At 44.7% G+C, this 18,705-nt stretch overlaps 1 protein-coding gene across 1 annotated transcript in view; it reads left to right on the forward strand.

The window, feature by feature from the left end:
• Positions 1-3,109: 3,109 nt before the first annotated feature.
• tshz1 (teashirt zinc finger homeobox 1) overlaps positions 3,110-18,705 on the forward strand; it is a 29,020-nt gene continuing 13,424 nt past the window's right edge. Inside the window, exons 1-2 of the mRNA XM_008283546.1 lie at positions 3,110-3,197; positions 3,396-4,082. Of these exons, the coding sequence (XP_008281768.1) occupies positions 4,043-4,082 (40 nt within the window). The 5' untranslated portion in view covers positions 3,110-3,197; positions 3,396-4,042. The remainder of the gene's footprint in view (positions 3,198-3,395; positions 4,083-18,705) is intronic.

Below are 18,705 nucleotides of genomic sequence, written 5' to 3' on the forward strand. Positions count from 1 at the left end.
CATTTACATGTTCAAATAATTATGTTGGTCATTATTTCCTCACATGAGTTTGAGACTTCTTTCAGAGTCCCTCACCTGATTTGACAACCTGCTGGACTTGTTCACAACAGCACATCTTATAAACAGCGTCTCTTTAGATGTCAGACCTGCAGAGAGAAAAAACAGAAGAGACAAAAGAAAGCAGATTATAATATATGTAGATGTACATGACGACTACATGGATGTTCTCACACGCTCAGAGGGAGCATCTCCGGGAAACACGCTGACATGTCGTCGGGCTGTCACGGCTACATGGGAGAGGGGCTTCATGTGTACAAGTTGGGGGGTGGCGGGGGAAACAACTGTTTGTGCGTTGGGCTTTTGTCGTTCGTGCGGATCGCAGGTAGAGGAGCTGCTGCTGCTGCGGTAGTCTCCAGATCACAGGGCTGTTTGGTGCACGCCGGGGTACAGAAAGAGGGACGCTCAGTTCAAAATCCTCCTGTTTGTGCTTCAACAGGTTCAGCTCTGGGCTCACAAATATTCACCAAATGTGAAGAAAGAAATTCACTATGCAGATTTTCAAAAATTAGAATTTTGTGAGTAAACCTGCCCTCACTCTGAAGACAGCCAACACATGCTCTGATGCTTCAGTTGCCTCTTGAACCACATGCCCCCCTCTGCTGGTCCACAACCAGATCTCGCACAAGCTTCTCCAGTGCAATTCTTTTACTGCCCCTTTTACTAAAAACATGTAACCTTCAGAGCAAAAACACGCCGCTTCACTCCCTCAGTTAGCCTCATAAATAAAAATCTACATTGTGCGGTTGTCTATTTGGCCAAAGGTGAGTTCAGTCACGTTTTTCATGTATTTTATTTCCAGTGTCCATCTGAATTCTCTTGAATAATGATCTGACAACCTTTAAAGTTTAGGAAATATTTAAACGTAGGAACTTCTTGAGAATTATTTTTTATTTAAAAAAAGGATTGAGCTTTTGAATATTGTTGTTCTGTGCTGTTGGAATTAGTAAAAGGAGAAACGTTGACTTTGCTTTGCAGTTTTTGATTTTCTGCTTTTGTGGTTCGGCATCAATAACCGCCTCTCTGAACACACACAACCCCGCAGTGTGTTCATCAGCTCCCAAAAAGCACATTTAAGGAAGTTTGTTCAACTGTCGAAAACTGTGATCATATTTTATTTTAAAACTGAGAAAGTAGAGCTGAGCTGCAAAATAGCAGACGGTCAAATCCAAACTACATCTTGGTTTTATTAGTAGCTGTGACTTTTATGGCTTTTGTGAAAATATAAAAAATCTGCCTGAATAAGATAGAATTAATGCATTTTAATGTTTCTAGCTCTGGTGGCTTCTCTGTTCAGTAGGACGGTGGATGAGGAGCTGCAGCTCTTCCGTCCGTCCGCGCACTTTGGATGGAAATATCAGTGACGTAAGTCTGCTCCATCAATCAGCGCGCGGGCCGCTCTGACAGACACCGACAGACAGATGTTGGGGCGGTACTTGCTATTTCTTTTACCACATAATAAGCGACCTCAGGCATCATCTCTGCGCACATTTGCAGACAGACAGTGGCTCAAAAAAAAAGAGAGATCCTGAAGACGCAGCAAACTTCACATGAGCGTTTACCAGGGAAAGAGAAGAAAAACGCCAGATTGGCTAAAAGGATAAATTCAGAAACTCACCAGAATCGGTTTGCAGAAAGTTTTTTTTTAAATCCTGTTTCGTCTATGATCCGGTCCAAACCCGGGACAGGAGCCGCTGGATGAATAATAAGTCCGATGTTGTGGCTGCAGATGCAAAAAAAAAAAAAAAAAAAAAGCGCACAGAGTTTGAACTGTGGCTGTTTTCATCCAAGTTGTGCTGTGATTATCACCGCAGCCCTCTATCAGACTAAAAGAGAAAAAAGAACACATTTAAGACTTTCCTCCTCTCTGCTGCCTCACTGTCCTCTGTGCAGTAAACGGATATATCATGCTGCCTCATTGGAGATAACATTGGCCCAGTTGTGTGCTCTTTATAAACACTTTATGGTGGATAATAGTTCGGATGGAGTGTAGGCTATTAATGGAGCCTCTTGTGGCTCCAGAGCCCCTCCCCTTGAGCAGAAGCCTCACTAAAAAGGTGTAACGAATCGATCTGCAGCCTCCTTTGTCCCACTAAAGAGGTCACCAAAAATATCCACTTTTTTTTTTCTTTTTTCTTTTGCAACCTTTGAGACAGAAGTGCAAACCAAACACCGTCTGAACACTGCAGCGTCGTCTCATCCTGCTTTACAGTAGCTGAGAATTCAAAATGCAAAAACTGTGTTTTCTTTTGGAAAGATGTAGACTTGCATTGAAGGGGGATAAGTTTTCATTTTGCTTCTAATTTAAAGCCTCATTGTTTGTATTATTGGTGCTTCTTTAGATCATCTCAACCACCGGTCAGGCCTGAAACATCCACATTGCCTCCAATTGTGCTTTTATTTCTGTTTATTTGTGTATTTGTGCAGATTAAAATGCTATTCTACTGAAAATCAGAACTTTAATAATGCATCATATCCAGTTTAATACCATCCATAAACTCTGCAGCAGTCACCATTAAACCAAATCCCGGTCTGTTCGTGCGTAAATCGTGTTTTACGCACACGCACGCTCCCAGACTGCGGGCTGTACATCAACTTTTTGAGGCAGCTCTCATTCTATTGTTTGACTCCTCGGGTCCACGAGCAGGACGCACCTTTTCTCCTATCTACTGTACGTGCAGGGGACAGAAAGAGAGAGAGAGAGAGAGAAAGGGGGAAAAAAAAAAAAAGGCGTTGAAATGAAAGCCATCCCAGCGAACAATTAGAGCAGCAGATTGACAGGTGGGCTCTGACTGTCAGGGTGACGCTTGTGGAGGGGTGGAGTAAAGGAGAGGCCGGAAAGGCAGCTGGATGTGTCTGTCTATCAGTGGGAGCTGTCTGAACGCACCGCGCATCACCAATGTGCGCACATTTCACTGCGGAGAATCCGGGGACGCTTCTTGCGCTTTTTTTTTTCCCTCCTTTCCAAAAACAACAAAAATATAAATAATAATAATAATAAAGAAACAGGAAACAACAATAACCCCCGTGTCTGCGGCTCAGCGGGCGGGCCTGCTCGCTGTCTTTTGTGACGAGTTTTGTGAGAGAGAAAAAAAAAATCGTCAAGTGTCCATGTTGACAATCGGACGGTGAGCGTATCTGTGAGTATCTGACGATCCGAGGGGGGCTTGTGTTGGAGAGGAGCGGGGACGTGGGGCTTTGGATTGCTGCGGGGTTTTCTCCACGCACACACTTGACTGATTGACATACACCCAGCCCGCCTAACGTGTCACTCTTTCCTCTCTTTTTTTTTTTTTTTCCTTTTTTTTTTTCTCTTTCCCCTCGATTTCCTCCCAAAGACTGTAGCGGAGGTTGGAGACCGGAGCTGGCACCTGGACGGACGTGCGGAGCGACGGACGGAGGCAGAGAAACACACCGCAGTTTGGACTCACCTTCCACCAGCGAGCGACTTAAAGACGTGAGAAGAGGAGCTCCGCTTTCCTTCACTTTGTTCTTTTTAATTGCTGTTAACAGAGGTATGATCCGGTGAAGGGGATTTTTTTTTTATTATTATTTTGTTTTGTGGATGGAAACGCGGCGAAGGGGCTCCGGCAGCTCTCCGTATCCCCACAGACTGAGATCCGCACCAAGCTTTCCGGCAGTTTTCACCACAGCCTGCGATGAGTTTCGGTAGAAGTTAACGGACGAGCCGCTTTTCTTTTTCTCTTTCTTTCTTGCTCTTAATTCGCCCTCTTTCCTCCTCTCCGGACGCTCCGATCGTTTCAAAAAAACCATGATCCAAGACGCGTAAAAAGAGTCTCGATCGAGAAAGAAAGAAAGAAAGCAAAGACTCCTTCACCCTGCGAGGGGATCTTTAATTCTTACATTCCCGCTGAAGGACTGAGGAAACGCTACTGGTTTTGATTTCCTCCCCGGTTTCCTCTCCAGCTCTGTCCGCCTATTTTGATCTCTGCATGAAAAGTCAAGCGGAAAGTCTTGCAGCAGCATGCCGAGGAGAAAGCAGCAAGCACCGCGGCGGTCAGCAGGTAAGCCCCCGGCTCTGCAAACCAACACCAACCGCAACACTTCATTTCCCCCCTCGTCTTCCATGTGGGCACAGAGATAAGTTTGCAGACAGGCCTGGCGCAGGGCAGACAGACTGAATGACTCCTCTGTCACTGTGAGCTCAGTTTAATAAAGTTTATTCTCACTAAGGCATGTCTGGAGGCAGCACTGCTTCATTTATGCAGCCATTCCTCAACTTTTCCTCCCAGTAATGATTCTGCACTTTGAGTTTCAGCCCCTCTGTGAAGCTGATCCTTCTCTGGGTTCACCAGCATCCCAAGTTCTCCAAACAAAAGCTTCATCTTATCTCAGTTTTACAGGCGAACTTGTTTGATGTGTTAGTGTCAGCAGGAAGAAGAAAAGGAAAAAAAGAAAAGAAAAAAGTAGCGTATTTTTCAGCTTGTGTTCCGCTCTGGGATTGCCATCCTTGATTTGATGCTTGATTGATCGCCTGTCATGCGACTGCCTTTGATCTATTCATTCCTGATAAACATCAGTAAATCATTCGCCATGGAGACACGCATGCGCCCCCCGGCAGCTGGACTCCCTCAAAGGATAACTTTTTTTGCCCCCGCCGAGGAGCAAAAAGAAAAGACAAATTGAAAGAAAAGTTCTCAAGCGGGATAAATACTTTGCGATTAATACCCGAGGGGGGGAGGGAACAAGGGAGGAGGAGGAAGGGAGGAGGAGGAGGAAGGAAAGAGGGGTGCTGGGGCGTAGAGAGATCACAGAGGGGCATCACACACTGAAGTAGTCCCACAAACACTGCAGGATGAACCTCTCCTGGTTCATTCCACTTTCTTGACCTCTGGTGGAAATCTGACGTTGTAGACACTAAACATGGACACAACGAGGAGATAAAGTGTTGAAGCATCACACCAGGGCACCACAGATCTGCTCCTGATTGACGCCATGTGATGTAGAAATCCAGTCAACTTGCTAATAGTCGAGTTTCTAGTAGAAAAAACCAATCGTTGCGTCCCTAAATAATAAATGAAAGGCGTAGCATGGTGTTTGGATGTGTTTCAGGTGGTAACGTGGTGAAATGTAAGCACCAGTTTGCTTCTTTTGTTTATTTTCTGAGAAAGAACCTCAGAAAAAGTGCACAATTACGCCCATCAATCCGTATTTTCGAGTTTTCACGCCACAAAATTCCATTTCAGCGCCCTCGTTTCGCCCTTTTTTTTTTCCCCCTTCCTGACGCTCCGGCCTGCATGTTGTGGTTAAGTTGACCAGACACGAACTGTTCTCCGAGAGAATCGCATGTTTGCCCGAATCCATTTGATGTCCCTGGGAGATGTGCGTGATTGACGCGCATTTCCAAATGACGGGGAAGAAAAAAAAAGAGAGAGGAGTCTTTGAAGTTCATGCAGTAATGACCAAAGCCGAATAAAACAGCTGTAGAATGTTAAGCAGGCGGTGGAAATGTGAGGTTAAGCAGACTTAATCAAGGTTGTGACGGAAAGACTTTGAACTCGGTGGGGCTGTAATTTCTAATTGACGCGAGGCTTTAGTGATGGATAGAGAGAAATGTGTTTGAAGAACAAGCCCGAAAATGAGTCGTGTCGGTTTATACCTTCTGCCACACAAAAAAAACCCCATAAGAGAGAAAAATTGTGCTTTTTTTATGTAATTTTTTTTATGATCCCCCTCCTCCTGTTTTTCAGCCTCTTTCTGGTCATTTGGCTGAGCTGTGAAGTGGCCCCATTCCTGCTCAGCTTTTGAATATTGATTTAATTGTCTGTTTTTCTGACAGACACGTACATCACAGGCAGTAATGGTCAATCCCAACTTGGCAGGCTTTGTCTCTGCATTATTTCCACTGGTTGACATATGGTCAATCCTAAAAAAAAAAAAAAAAACTTTAACACTTCATATGTGTGTGTGTGTGTGTGTGTGCTTCCTCGGTGTACACACCTATAAACGCAGGCTATTTTTACAATGCATTACCAGATATTTCCACAACCCAGATTTGTCACTTTGGAGTTGCACTAAAACAAAATGTTGCATATGCTCCTCAGAGAAAGAAAGAGAGAGAGAGAGGAGAGCTTTCAATAGCTCTTTGTATGCCATTTCAAATGGGCTCTGTTTCATCAGTCACAGTGATGATTTTAGACCCTGTAATGGCGCTGTACCCTATCTAGTTTATGACCAGTGACAATACATCAGTGTTCTTTCATTTGGAACCGCATTACTGCATCTGTTAGTTTTGGCAGTTGACTTCAGTGCAGTGCAATTTGAGCAGCAGAGACTTTTTTGCTGCAGTCATTTGTCGTCATTTTCAGGTTGTTGTTTTTTTTCCTCCCCCCCCACTTCAAGTGCAGTGGTGTTGATGTATTTTTCAAGTAATTAATGAAAGGTGATCAGCCGCCGTGATATCGAGTAACGATGAGAGTAAAACCATAAAAGGTGATTGAATTCGTTTGTGTGTTTTCTTCTGAATTTGACATTAAAAACGAGCCATTTACTCGCCGTGACCCTGCTGACCTGATATAAAACGACACCGACGTGAGCACGTAGCGTCACTGCGCCGGCATCGGTGCAATCGAACGACTAGCCGATTAACCGATCGCATTATTTATATCACAAATCAGCAATTTTGATAACCGATTCAACTCTTTGTCCAGCAAAAATGGACTTGGTTTAGCTGCTTTTTCTCTGTTTAACATAATAAATCAAACATCTCTGGGTTTTGACCTGATGGTTGAACAAAACAAGCAATTAGACGAGGCCTGTTGGAACATTTCAAATGAGGTTTTTCAGTATTTGGTGGCATCTTGTGACTATTTGATTAATCGTAATTGTTAGTTGTGACACTGGTTAGTTGCAGCTCTTCTCTGATGAGTGGTTCAGCAGCACAGAATCAACTTTTCATCCCAAGACTTCAGAAACGAAGGGCTTACAGGATGTCATATTTGATCTACAAGCACCTATTTTTTACTCTGTTTAAAGAAAACTGTGCATAACATCCCACTTTTTTAGCAGCAGTATGATGTTTAAATATGGCAACACAATGTCCATATTACAGCCAGATAACCAGTAATTAGTTTAATTAGTAGAAAGAAGATACTGCTTCTAACACATACAAAGAAGCCATAACTCTGTATTTGCTTTGATACCCGGGTCACAGTTTTGATTGCTGTTAGAAAATTAATGGTATTGCTTCACGTCTGCCCCTGCTTTTAGTTTGCCAACCGCAATATCTTAAATCAAACACTGTCACTCTAAGTAATGAATCTGTCAACTAATCATTCAGCATGTCAGTGTGATTACGGCGTGACACTGTGGTGAATTTATTCCGCGGGAGGTAGAAAGGTCTGGCTTCAAAAAAGAAAAGAGAATATCATTTTTATTACCCATCCTGCGCAACACTTAGCTAGTATGAGCAGACAGAGGAAGAGGAGCAGCGAGTGACCAATCCACAGCAGGGTGGACGTCCAGGAGTCAGGTTTATGGTCTCATCACCGGTTTGAGGAGGAACACGGGTCTGCTCAGATCCTGTGAATTCATAAACGCAGAAGTTGATGTGATTCTGATAGCAGCTCCTGTTCTGACACTGTTACACCGTCGAACACGTGTCCCTTCACATCTAAAGACGGTAATTAGTGCTTCTGCTTTCTTAATGGAAATGTTAGTTAACTGGCAAGGCTGGTCCACTCACACACTGATGCATCTAATTAGGAGTTCAGCTCTCCAAACTACAATCTCAGGTTGCAGTGGAAGCCTGTGGAAGCTGCTCCTTAATGTGTAGCATTCGGTGTTTCCTATAAGCCAACTTTCAGCACTGCGTTTTAATGATCTGTTTGTAGCTTAGCTCAACACATGCTTAATTAAAGCGCTCTGCAACATTTGTCCAGATTGAAGCCACAGCGAGCTGCGCGCAGATTAAACAGGTTGCACAGACATTGCCCCTGCCTCGTGAGCGTCTTCACTGACATCAGCGGCTGCCTTCTTCCTCTCCTGAACAGATCGTCCTTTACTGCCACCATCACTACCTCATCTTAATTACGACTCGGGGGGTGGGGCTTCCCTTCTTCTCGACGGCATCGTTAGCCGCGGTCCCTAATTATCCAGGTAGCTGACGGATCAGTGACGGGTCCGCCGATTACTGCTGACAAATTCAGCAAGGTGTCAAGTCTGCAAGCTGCCTTGATAAAAATCAACTCCAGTGTAAACTCAACAGCAGAGGTTGCTTGCTGTGTCGTGATGCTGTAAAGCCGACACCGGGCCGGACACGACGGGTGCAGTCGTGGTTGGTATGAAGTCAGCCTCAGCAGCCATGCAGTATTCAGAGGAGGTAGTTTTAATAGTTTAATGTGAATGTGGCTTTCTGTGAATCTGAAAGATTTCCTTAATGCTTTGCCTTTTCCCTCTGATCTTTCGGCTAACAGCTTTTGGGTTTGTTTGACAGAACAGGAACAAAGTTCTAAGCCGAGCAGCATTAATGCATTTTGTTGTTGTTACTTGGCATTGTATTCCTCTGCAGGAATTTAGCTCACGGCACCTGTCAACTAAGACGCCGGCGCCCAAAGACGACTATTAGAACCTTGTGTTAGTTTTATCGGGATGCTTGTGATAAAGGATTTAATGACATTTGTCAGGAGTTGAAGCAGCGCTGTGAGGGAGGGAGGAAAAAAAATTATTATTTGAAGTGAAGAAGTCTGCAGATGAGAACGGCTGGTGTGTGTTTGTGTGTGTGTGTGTGTGTGTGTGTGTGCGCACCACTCTGCATCACCGAGCAAGACGAGGAGTTTGTGCAGCCCGAATGTGAAATATTCTGATCCTGTGATAATGCAGTGTATGTAAAGTGTCATTAACAGGTGACATTGACTGAAGGAGTCAGTGGATGTATTTGCCATCCCACACTCCGCTACACCCGCAGTTTCATTTGCATGTGGTGTCAGAGCCAGTAGGCCTCCAGGAAATCAAAGACACACGCTAATACGCACACGCTCACACAACCACGCTCCCTGTCCTCATCTTCGTGGAGGTTAAGTGACAAATGAAGATCGATGACTGCTCTTATGGAAAAGAGAGGGTCGAATTGAAAATATGTGGGAATTAGAGTCGCCAGCCGAGTGAAGATGTAAAGGCATTCAGCGCTGCAGGCACGAGGTAAAACTATCCCTGAGCTTAATGAGGTTCAGAGGAAGCAGGAAAACCTGGATTTTCACTCAAGCACAACACAAGGAGCCTCGACAAAGAAATAAAAGAAAACAAGGTCATTTCTTTTGATTTTTTTTAACAAGAATCAAACTCACTAACATTCTCTCTCTCTCTCTCTTAAATACATCCTGCATTTATTTATTGCCTTTTTGTGTGTGTGCGCCTGTTTTTGATTCACAGAGCTATCTTGGCTACAAATTAAAACAGCTGCAAAACAAAAGCCACAATGTACAGCGGGGATGTAAAATAATAACAGGAATAATAACAAGAATGAAATCATCCACATGACTGTCCCCGAGGGGGTTTTTGGGCCGCCGTTGCTAATTGCTGTGAAGCGTACGCACAAAGAAGTTTTACTGGTAATTGAGGAAAAACAAGAGCAACAGGCGGGGATTCTACCATAAATTGTTGTCTTCTATTATTTGTCGAGCACAAATGCACAGATTTCCCAAACCGAACGTGATTGCGAGTCCAACAATTTATGGACAAGGCCGCAATGAAGGCCTTTATTGTCTCTGCGTCTCTTAAAATGTTAGTGAGTAATGCCCGTCGTCAATGCCAAGGTGATGACTTCGGATGTTCTAGCAACGCTCCAAAGTTTGTCAGAGGAAAAAGCATCAAATCCTCACATTTGAGCACAAGAAATGGCAAGTCATGATTTAAGACGGGACGATGGGAGGTCCGGGGTACGCTCAGAGGTCGTGTGCACTCGGGGGAGCACCTGTCTGCCTTGACTACATTTTGTTTTGTGAGTCTGTGCCGTTCCCCACACTTTGTTTTTTTTTCTTCCTCTGGCGCATAGCTGTGCTTTAGTATAAATGCACGTGACATCAGTGTATCTGTATGTATTGTGTTTGTCCTTGTATGATTGATACTGTGTGCCGGGCGGCGCGCTGTCACCGGAGAGACCGTGTTGTCTGCCGGAATCGCATTTGTCCGACGCAAAGAGACACTTAACTCTGGCTTATCTCAGAAATTACTCAACTGTAGTTTTTTTTTCTTCTTCTTCTGCTCTTTACTACTTGATGTTGTAGAAATTGCCACTGAGGCAGTGCCTGCTGCAGTAATTATGGTGATCATGTTGGAGATAAGGCCGGAGATACATGACTGTGGGGAAGTTGCTCGACTCAGTTGGACTGTAGTCTCGGTTAGTCAGACCCATCTATGCACGTGATTGCATCGATTATCTTTCTGCTGTAGGGAGAGAAAAGGATCTTGTTTGTTTTACCTGAAACCAATGTTGGGTGGCGCTGAGCCCGGGATGCAGCAATGGTGCCCCTGCAGTGTAGTATTAAAGGTCGGGACTTGTTTTGCTTGAAAAATGAAACTTTTTTTTCCATCACTAGTGGTCAAACGTGAGAACATCTGCGTTAGATTGTGATTGTGGTAAACATTATTTGTATCTTGACAACCATTCACCAGAAAAACCTTCATCAAAACTTGAAGGCAAGCTTGGAAGTTGTTGTTTCCTGTAGTAAAGGGTGTATTCAAAACTGTACAGATAGCGTAAAGAAGACTTGTACCCTCAGTCTTCATCTGTCGAGTCAGGCTAGTTCGGATCAAGGCTGGAAAAACTGCCTCTGATCCACAAACTAAACATTAAAAACAGCTTCGAGGTGAGAGAGCTAGCGCTGGTTGCCCTGCGCTGTTTGGCCTTGAAGTTGTGCTGCTTCTGTTAACCAGCCTTGAACATCTGGGTTGAAGCAGGGGTGGGTAAGAGGGGGTGCGGGTGAGGAGGGGAGGGAGGGGGGAGACGACGACAGAAGGAGAGGAAGAGGGGCTTTGAAGAAAAGGTATTAAAAGTGACAGATGAACAAGACTTGGGTAGACGTTCTCCTGCAGCAGCTGTGACTGCTGCCACCGCTCTGACAGGTGTCAATTAAGAATTACTGCAGAGGCCCCGTAGTCATTTTTTTTTTCCTGCCCAGCTGTCGGTCTGTGTGCCTTTTGGAGAAATAGCACTTTACCCTTGTCACTGCGTTAGCGCTTAGCTACAGTCGCCCCAGAAAATGAGTGCATGGCGGGCACTCTAATCAATAACCAGTGTATTAGCAATTATTTTGCCCATTGATTTACGCTGGGGCAGCGACTCCCAGCGTGTTGTTATTAGCCGCTGATTATATGTGCTTGTGCTGTACTGCGAGACTCGAGCGCTCGCTCTGCTGTTGCCAGGTGGGTATGTTTTAACCTTAGAGCCAAGTACACATGTAGGATTAAAAGGACGCACAAATTGTCAAAGTTTAGTCCTTGAGGTTGTCTCCGGAGGTCCACAGCAGTCGAGTTTATCGGTTTAACGCAACCATACTGACTCATAATGTGTTTTAAATGATCACAAAGTCTGGTGGTAGGAGTTACTGTCACTTTGCTGTGTGACTTTGGGAAAGCAATTTAAAATAAGATAAAAGTAGTGCAAGAGTCCTAGTTTAAAATATGATATAAAATGCTTCATTCTTGCATGCCAGCAGGACTCTAGAAACCCAGCACTTACCAAAAATACCAAATATTTTTTGTTCCGCTTCTAGAGTCCCTCATCTTTTCCATGTAAGAGTGTAAATTAAATATATTGTAGTGTCTGCAGGTATTTAAAGGTGTTTGATGGATTTTCAGAACCAAATAAAAACTCAAAATATGTCATTTTTTTGTCACTTGAGTTCAATAACGGATGCTTTCCTTTACTTCCCTAGTGCCATCTTCCCATTTAACGTTAGCAGACAATTAAAAAAAATACGTCTTGTTTTCCGAGTGGTGATGCTAACGTGCTAACGCTGGATATACAAACCGTCTGGTGAAGAGAAATAGGAGAATAAGTGTAGTAAATCCTGGCAAGTTCAGAACAAGAAAACAAAAACTTTCCTACAGATAGTTGCACTAATTCTTCACACAAAATTACAAAGAAACTCCTAAAACTCTGGAGGCTAACAAAGAAAATGAGTGTGTTTGTGTGTTTGCCTGGGTAAAGGTTGTATAGAGGTTTGGATGCAGTGATAGAACACATCAGGAGAACAGTAACATTTATTAAAAATATGCATATGAGCCCGTGTTGAAGCTTCTGTTTTTTCTCCCCCCCAGCAGCTCTAAAGCGAGCTGTATGTCGAGCAAGGAGCAGGACTGTACATCATGAGAAGGCAGTTACTTGTTTTTATTACGGAGCGATTGATAAAAGCTGGCCTCAGCATATCCAAACAGCGCGAGTGGACGAGAGTCAGGGGGCGGAAATTTTCTATCCCCCCAAGGAGTGTTTATTTAACTGATAACGTGGGTTGAGAAGCAATGAATATAATTTTTTTTTTTTTGGACACTAGTTTAGTGCAGATAAGCCATCTGGGAATGGATACAGTTAACAGATGACACTGTGTCCTTGAGAGCGGGCGCTGGGGAAGGTCACGCTGCAGCCTGGTGTAGTGCCACCGCCATCTCTCTTTCCTCCCCTTTACCTCTTCATCTTTATCTCAGCCTTCTGTCTCTTTCTCACTGCTTTTTTTTTTTTTTGGGGTGGGGAGATTACCGGCCCTCTTCTCTCTCTCTCTCTCTCTCCCTGTAAGCCTTTTCTCATCTTCCTATCTGTCATCAATCTCTATCTTACAGACTCAATTCTCCTCTACCCTGCTCATATTTTCTTTCATCTTCCTCCCTGTCTCTCGCCCTCCTCTATCGCTCTCTCTCTCTTCTCTCTCTCTCTCTCTCACCGGATGCTCAAGAGTCAGTGAACTGGTTACAAGAACATGAACTCGACATCTGAAAAGGAGGAGAGCGTAATACTCTTCTCTTTCAGGCCCACTGGCCTTGTTCTCATATTTCAAGAATCTCTCTCTTTATTTTATTTTATTTTTTTTCTCCATAGTCTGATTTCAGTAACATCCTGCAGTCACAGTTGTAAAACTCCAAAAGGTCACAGGGCAGTGAAGTCTTATGTCATGTTCTTTGAAGTCTAAACACATGACTGTCACTTACTTTCCTAGAGCCATCCCCTTTTAGCAGGCAGGAAAGGGAATCAAAGCACATTTTGTTACTTCGGTTTTTGTCCTCCGCCTTTCATTTAAAAGAAACCCATTGACCATAATTTCCTCGGGGTTGCACAAAGTAATCACTTAGCAGTCATCAGCTCCAGCGTTGCCGCTTGACGGGCAGTTGAAAGGGGATCTAATGTTTCGGGAATCCCAGTCGATTCAACAACACCACATGTTACCCCTCCGAAAATTCCTCCCAAATCTGCTGCAGAGCCGCTGTGCTGTCTCAGACTGTGACAGCCGCCGGGGGGTATAAGCTGGGCTCTGTCCCTCTAAGTCGTCTGTCTCTGAGGGAGCAGCGGGAGGCCTCCGGTGCTGCTGCCTCCTCTGTCGTCACTCAGCCCCGTCGCGCACCAGACCCACTGTCTTGTCGAACTCGGCTGGCCGCGTGTCCACCTGAGCATCTGTTTCCGATCACCTGTCTCTGTTTATATGGCGACCCGAATGCCGGCCTGTTTGCTCGTCTCGCTCCGGTCCATCTGCCTCTCGTCTCTCTCTCGTCACCGAGGTGCGCGATGACAGGGCTGCCAGCTACGTCAAACCGAGCGCCCAGAAAACACGCGTGACGTCGAACGAGTGTCCGTGTGATGGTCGGCATGAACGTAAATACTGCAGAGTGAATGATGTGAGGCGTCTGGTGGCTGCTGGGGGAAGTAAGGCTGCACAGTCCTGAGGTGCACTTCATCCTGTTGAACTTTTACATTTTAGGGCACAAATATGATCGTTTTAACAAGTAGCTTATGTTACCGCAAACATTCTTCAAATAATCTTGGTATGATTGTCATTAAACTACATTTTCACCTTTTAGTTTTCATGCAGATTTAATAAACGAGATGTAATTAGGTGGGAGCAGAAACCAGGCTCGCTTTTTTTTGTGCTAAGCTAAGCTAACCAGCTGCTGGATGTAACTTTAGATCAAGTGTACAGCCATGAGAGTGGTTTTGAAATTCCCAGTTAACTCTCGGCTAAAGATTGAACTAGAGTGTCTTTGTAGATTTAATAAAAACCAAACAATTTATAAACTAGTTCAAATAAGGTCTGCGCTAACCGACTACAGCATTAGCTCACTGCTAACTCGACTGTAATGATTTATATAAGAATCCAGTCATTTCGTATACAACATACCAGTGGTGGTCCCAGTTTTATTTTTCATTCTTAACCCTATTCAGGACTTTCATGTTGTAATACGTAAAAGGTCTTTTGGGGTCCATTGGACACCAAGAAAGAATATTTGTTGGTATTCGTTAGTCAATGCTCTGATAAGTTGACGTATTTTTGGTTCCAAATGCATGACAAATGTCCTTCTTTTTATATTTTAAAAACAAAAAAATCTTCAAAAATTTAAAAAAACAGTACCTAAACCAAATGGCCTGAAGTCCTGACTAGGGTTAAGTATATTTTGAGCGTAGCTCGTAGCTGCTTTTTGCTTTAGCTCAGTGAAGTCCGGATATAAACGTGTTTAATATCCATTAGTTCCATCCAGTAGCGTTTGCTTCCACCTTCTACTTTGGGTGCCGCTCGCTGCTTCACCTTCGCGAAGGTCTGTGCAATATATCTGTCATCTTGCCGAATAATTACAGCGTATTCGGAATCCGTCTGGCCTTACGTTCAGAGTCGGCGAATGGCCGCATTCCCAGTTTCGCCATGTCCGTGTGTGTGTGTGAGTCATTTCTAGGTGAGTGTGACGTACTTTTTTTTTGACTCGAATAATCTGTTTTTCCTCTCCATCTTCTAAGTCTGTCACTTCATTCCCTTTTCCTGCCGTGCCTCATAGTTGGAGCCTTCGAAGTCCTCTGGTTTAACAATAACTGCTGTCAGATTTTTAGAAACGAGACAAAGAGCCCTAAGAAGGCAACGCCACACGGACCGGACTGGGAGTGATGACTCAGTAAGAGTTTTTACGTCTGACTGGACAGCAACCAGCAGAAATACACTTTATTTACCAAAAAGGCACTGATTATCGAGTACAGTGGTACAAATTTGGGGAGTTTTTGCTATTAATTCATCTGTCCGTTGCTTTCTTGATAATTCAGTTGGTCTGTAAAATGTCTTAGTTACACATTTGGTGTGATACACTCAGCTAAAGAAAAGCCTAAAGAATCCAAATATAGCAGCAGCTACAAGAATTTGTACAAAAAATATCACATATTAGAGGATTGATGCATCATAGTACACCTTTTCTTATTGTACAAAAGCAATAAAAACTGAATAAACTTCAATATCTTCTGTTATTCATCTCCTCAAACGTATAAAAACTGGCACAGCAGCACGTGATTTCCTAATTTTTCTGTTTCTAGAGGGAAGGAAATATTTACACCTTTGAAACAACAGGTTGCTCCTGCCAAAAAACCAGCTGTGGCGTAGAAAAGTCTGCCTCTTCTTTATTTGAAAATACACGTCAACTTATCAGCGTGGGAAACGGGAGCCGTAACGTCGTCGTCTGAGGTTAAAAAAATCCGAAAGGTTACTGCCAAGTGACCGCAACGCGATGGCTGTAAAAATGATGTTAATTAAACGTTGGACCGTTATTATTTGTCAGCGGAGGGAATAGAGCTGTGGTTTTTTTTTTGTTTTTTTTTTAAAGCGGAGTGCACCGTGCGCGCGTCGGGGATGTTTAATTAAACTTCGTCAAACTAAACAAGATCAAGGAGCAGGATGGCTCGCACTGATTAACATCACGTTTATCAAGTTCAGTCAATTACCCCGTTACCTTGTTAGACTCCCCCCTTCTTCCTTCTCCTCCTCCTCGGTGTGCAGGCAGACAGACGGGGTGAGAAGCTAGAAACTGGGGGGAAAATTCGGTTTTGGAAAAGAAAATCATGCATCTACGAAAGCCTTTGTCTTTGAAGAAGCTGATTTTTTTGCAGCTATTTCACAGCAAAAAGCTGCAGAGATAGCATGCATCTAATCACTAACACATACTACGACACTCTGCAGGCAAGTACAAACACATTTAAATGATCTAAACGCTTGCAAACTTGCAGCAGTTATTTACCCCTTCAAGTTCTCATCTCGAACGGAAAACAAAACACATGACTGTGCGAGAGGCGGCCGGCGAAAGAAAGATATTTTCGGACTGGCTTAGAACTATTTTAAAAACACTCTGGGATGTTTTTAGCCCCGCCATGCCAGACAGTAGACCTACTGTGGAAGCACCGCTGATGGCACAATCCTGAGCGGGTGAAAATGTGCACCCCTCCTCTGGATATTTGGAATCTATTATGTATGGAGGAGCTGAGTGTCTACAAGACCAGGGCCAGAGCGCTAGACAGGGCCGAGCAAGGCACTATTGTGTATGTGAGGGAGAGAGAGAGAGAGGTGGGGGAGCAGAAAAGAAGCAATAGAAGGAAAAGGGGACATAAAGGGCTGAAAAAAGAGGTAGAGAAAGAGACTGACAGCAGACAGAAAAGAAACCAGGGAGGGAACGAAAGGGGTGGGTCGGGATGAGGGAGTGGAAAAAAGAGGAGTGAAAGAGGAATGACTGGAGGGGTTGAGGGATGGAGGGAGAGGTGAATAAAGCGAGAGAGAGAAAAGTATCAAGGCAATGGAGAAGAAAAAACAGGAGAGAGAGAAAGAAAGCAGTTGGACGGTGGTGGTGGTGGAGGAGAGAGAGAAAAGAGGGGAGGATGTCACCCATGGCTGCCACTCATCACTCACAGCTTAATGACGCTATTTTTTTTTTTTTTCTCCTCCCGCTTCTTTTCCGTGGGAGACGGAGGAGGAGGGGGAAAGAGGAGAGGGAGGAGAGGGAGTTCGGCTCGCACCCAATCAAACGGGGTCACAGAGAGTTCACAACCTCCAGGTGGGACCGTCCTCCACCACGGGGAGATGTTTGTGAATGTGTGTGGGGCCGCCCGGCGAGCAGTCAGGAGATGAATTAGCGATGACATTTTGGAGAAATTTCAAAAGACAAAATCTTGCGAGAAGAAGGGTTAAAGCTAATTAAAGTAGTGGCGAAGGTTAAAACGAGTGGACGGCTTTTTTTTTTTTTTTTTTGAAAGCACAATCGGGGGCGAGACGCTTCGCGGCGGCGATGCAGATTTTCACGCCTGACAGTTCTGTAAACACGGCCAAGGTTTTGTTTTGCTCGCCTGTCATCCTTTCAGTTTAGTTAAGGTGCAAATTCCTCGTCCAAACTTTGTGCTGGTGTGTTTATATGTGTGTGAAGCATGTGTACGTGTTTGTTTGCCTCGTTTCTGGGACCGGGCTGGAGTTTTCATTCAGTTGGTGTGTGTGTGTTAAGTGTGTTAAGTGTGTGTGCGCTTAGCTCCACTTGTCCTCTCACTCATTCCTGTTTCTGGGAAGCATCAGCCGTTTAAAACTCAAATGGCAGGATTTTTTTTTTTCCTTCTCCCCCTCTCGCTCTTCTCCTCACACCAAATTTGGGGAACAGCTGGGGCGGCCATGACGATGATTTGTCTCCCTCTGCCCGTCCGCCTGACAGGTTGAGAGAATGCACACGCATGTACACACGGATAGACACTCGCTAATACACACACACACAATTAAACCTGCTCGCACACACAGGCACGCATGCACACGTATACACACACACACAGACACACAAAAGTCGGCGGCATAAGAGGCCGTGTTCTCAGGGCGCTGCCAAAACACTCCTGATTTCCTTTAGCCTGGGCGGCCATACATCAGCTCGGGGCCTCCCAGCCCGGATGGCAGGGGCTGACAGAATGACATGTGTCATTTATCAAACGAGGGGCGCCAGGCCTCAGGAAAAGAACAGACCGCCGCGTGACAAAGCCCCCCGAGAGCTCTCCTCCACTCACAACGAGGGGAGTGTGTCACGGGATAGACACTGACAAATCTGCCCAGATAGAACACACATGGATACACGCTGACACCGAGGCAGAGGAAGCGGCGCACCGAGAGGCACTCCCAGCCGTCGAGCGTTGCATCCGAGCCACTTTCAAGCAAGAAAAGAGTTTGTTTTAAAACACTATTTTTTGGAGGAGGGGGGGGGATTTGCTGGCAGCAGACCTACAAACACACATACCCACACATACGCCCACATATATGTTTCCCTCGCAGCCAGAGGAAGCCTCAGCCAAAGCTTCCTCCTGTTGCCAGCAGCAGACCCGTCCTCCTTAATGAACGGCCATTGGCTGCCGAAAGGAAGTCTCTTTTTTTTTTTGGCCGCACCATCTCCCTTCTCTTTCATGTCCATGCCACCACATACACACAGCAACCCTTTTTTTTTTTTTTTATTCCTTCATTATGTCTCCCTCCTCTTCTCTCTGTCCCCCCCTCCACCTCCTTTTTTTTTCTTTCTTTTTTTACTCTTTCCATCGCCTGTTCATTTGTCTTCATAAGCCTAATTTATTTTCTCTGCCAGATGCAAGCTGACAGCCATCAGTCACTCTCCCACACGTCCTGACGCACACACCTGACCTGCTGACACGCAGACACACACACG

This window comes from Stegastes partitus, unplaced genomic scaffold (assembly GCF_000690725.1).
Source record: "Stegastes partitus isolate 25-593 unplaced genomic scaffold, Stegastes_partitus-1.0.2 Scaffold318, whole genome shotgun sequence".
Classification (NCBI taxonomy): Eukaryota; Metazoa; Chordata; class Actinopteri; family Pomacentridae; genus Stegastes; species Stegastes partitus.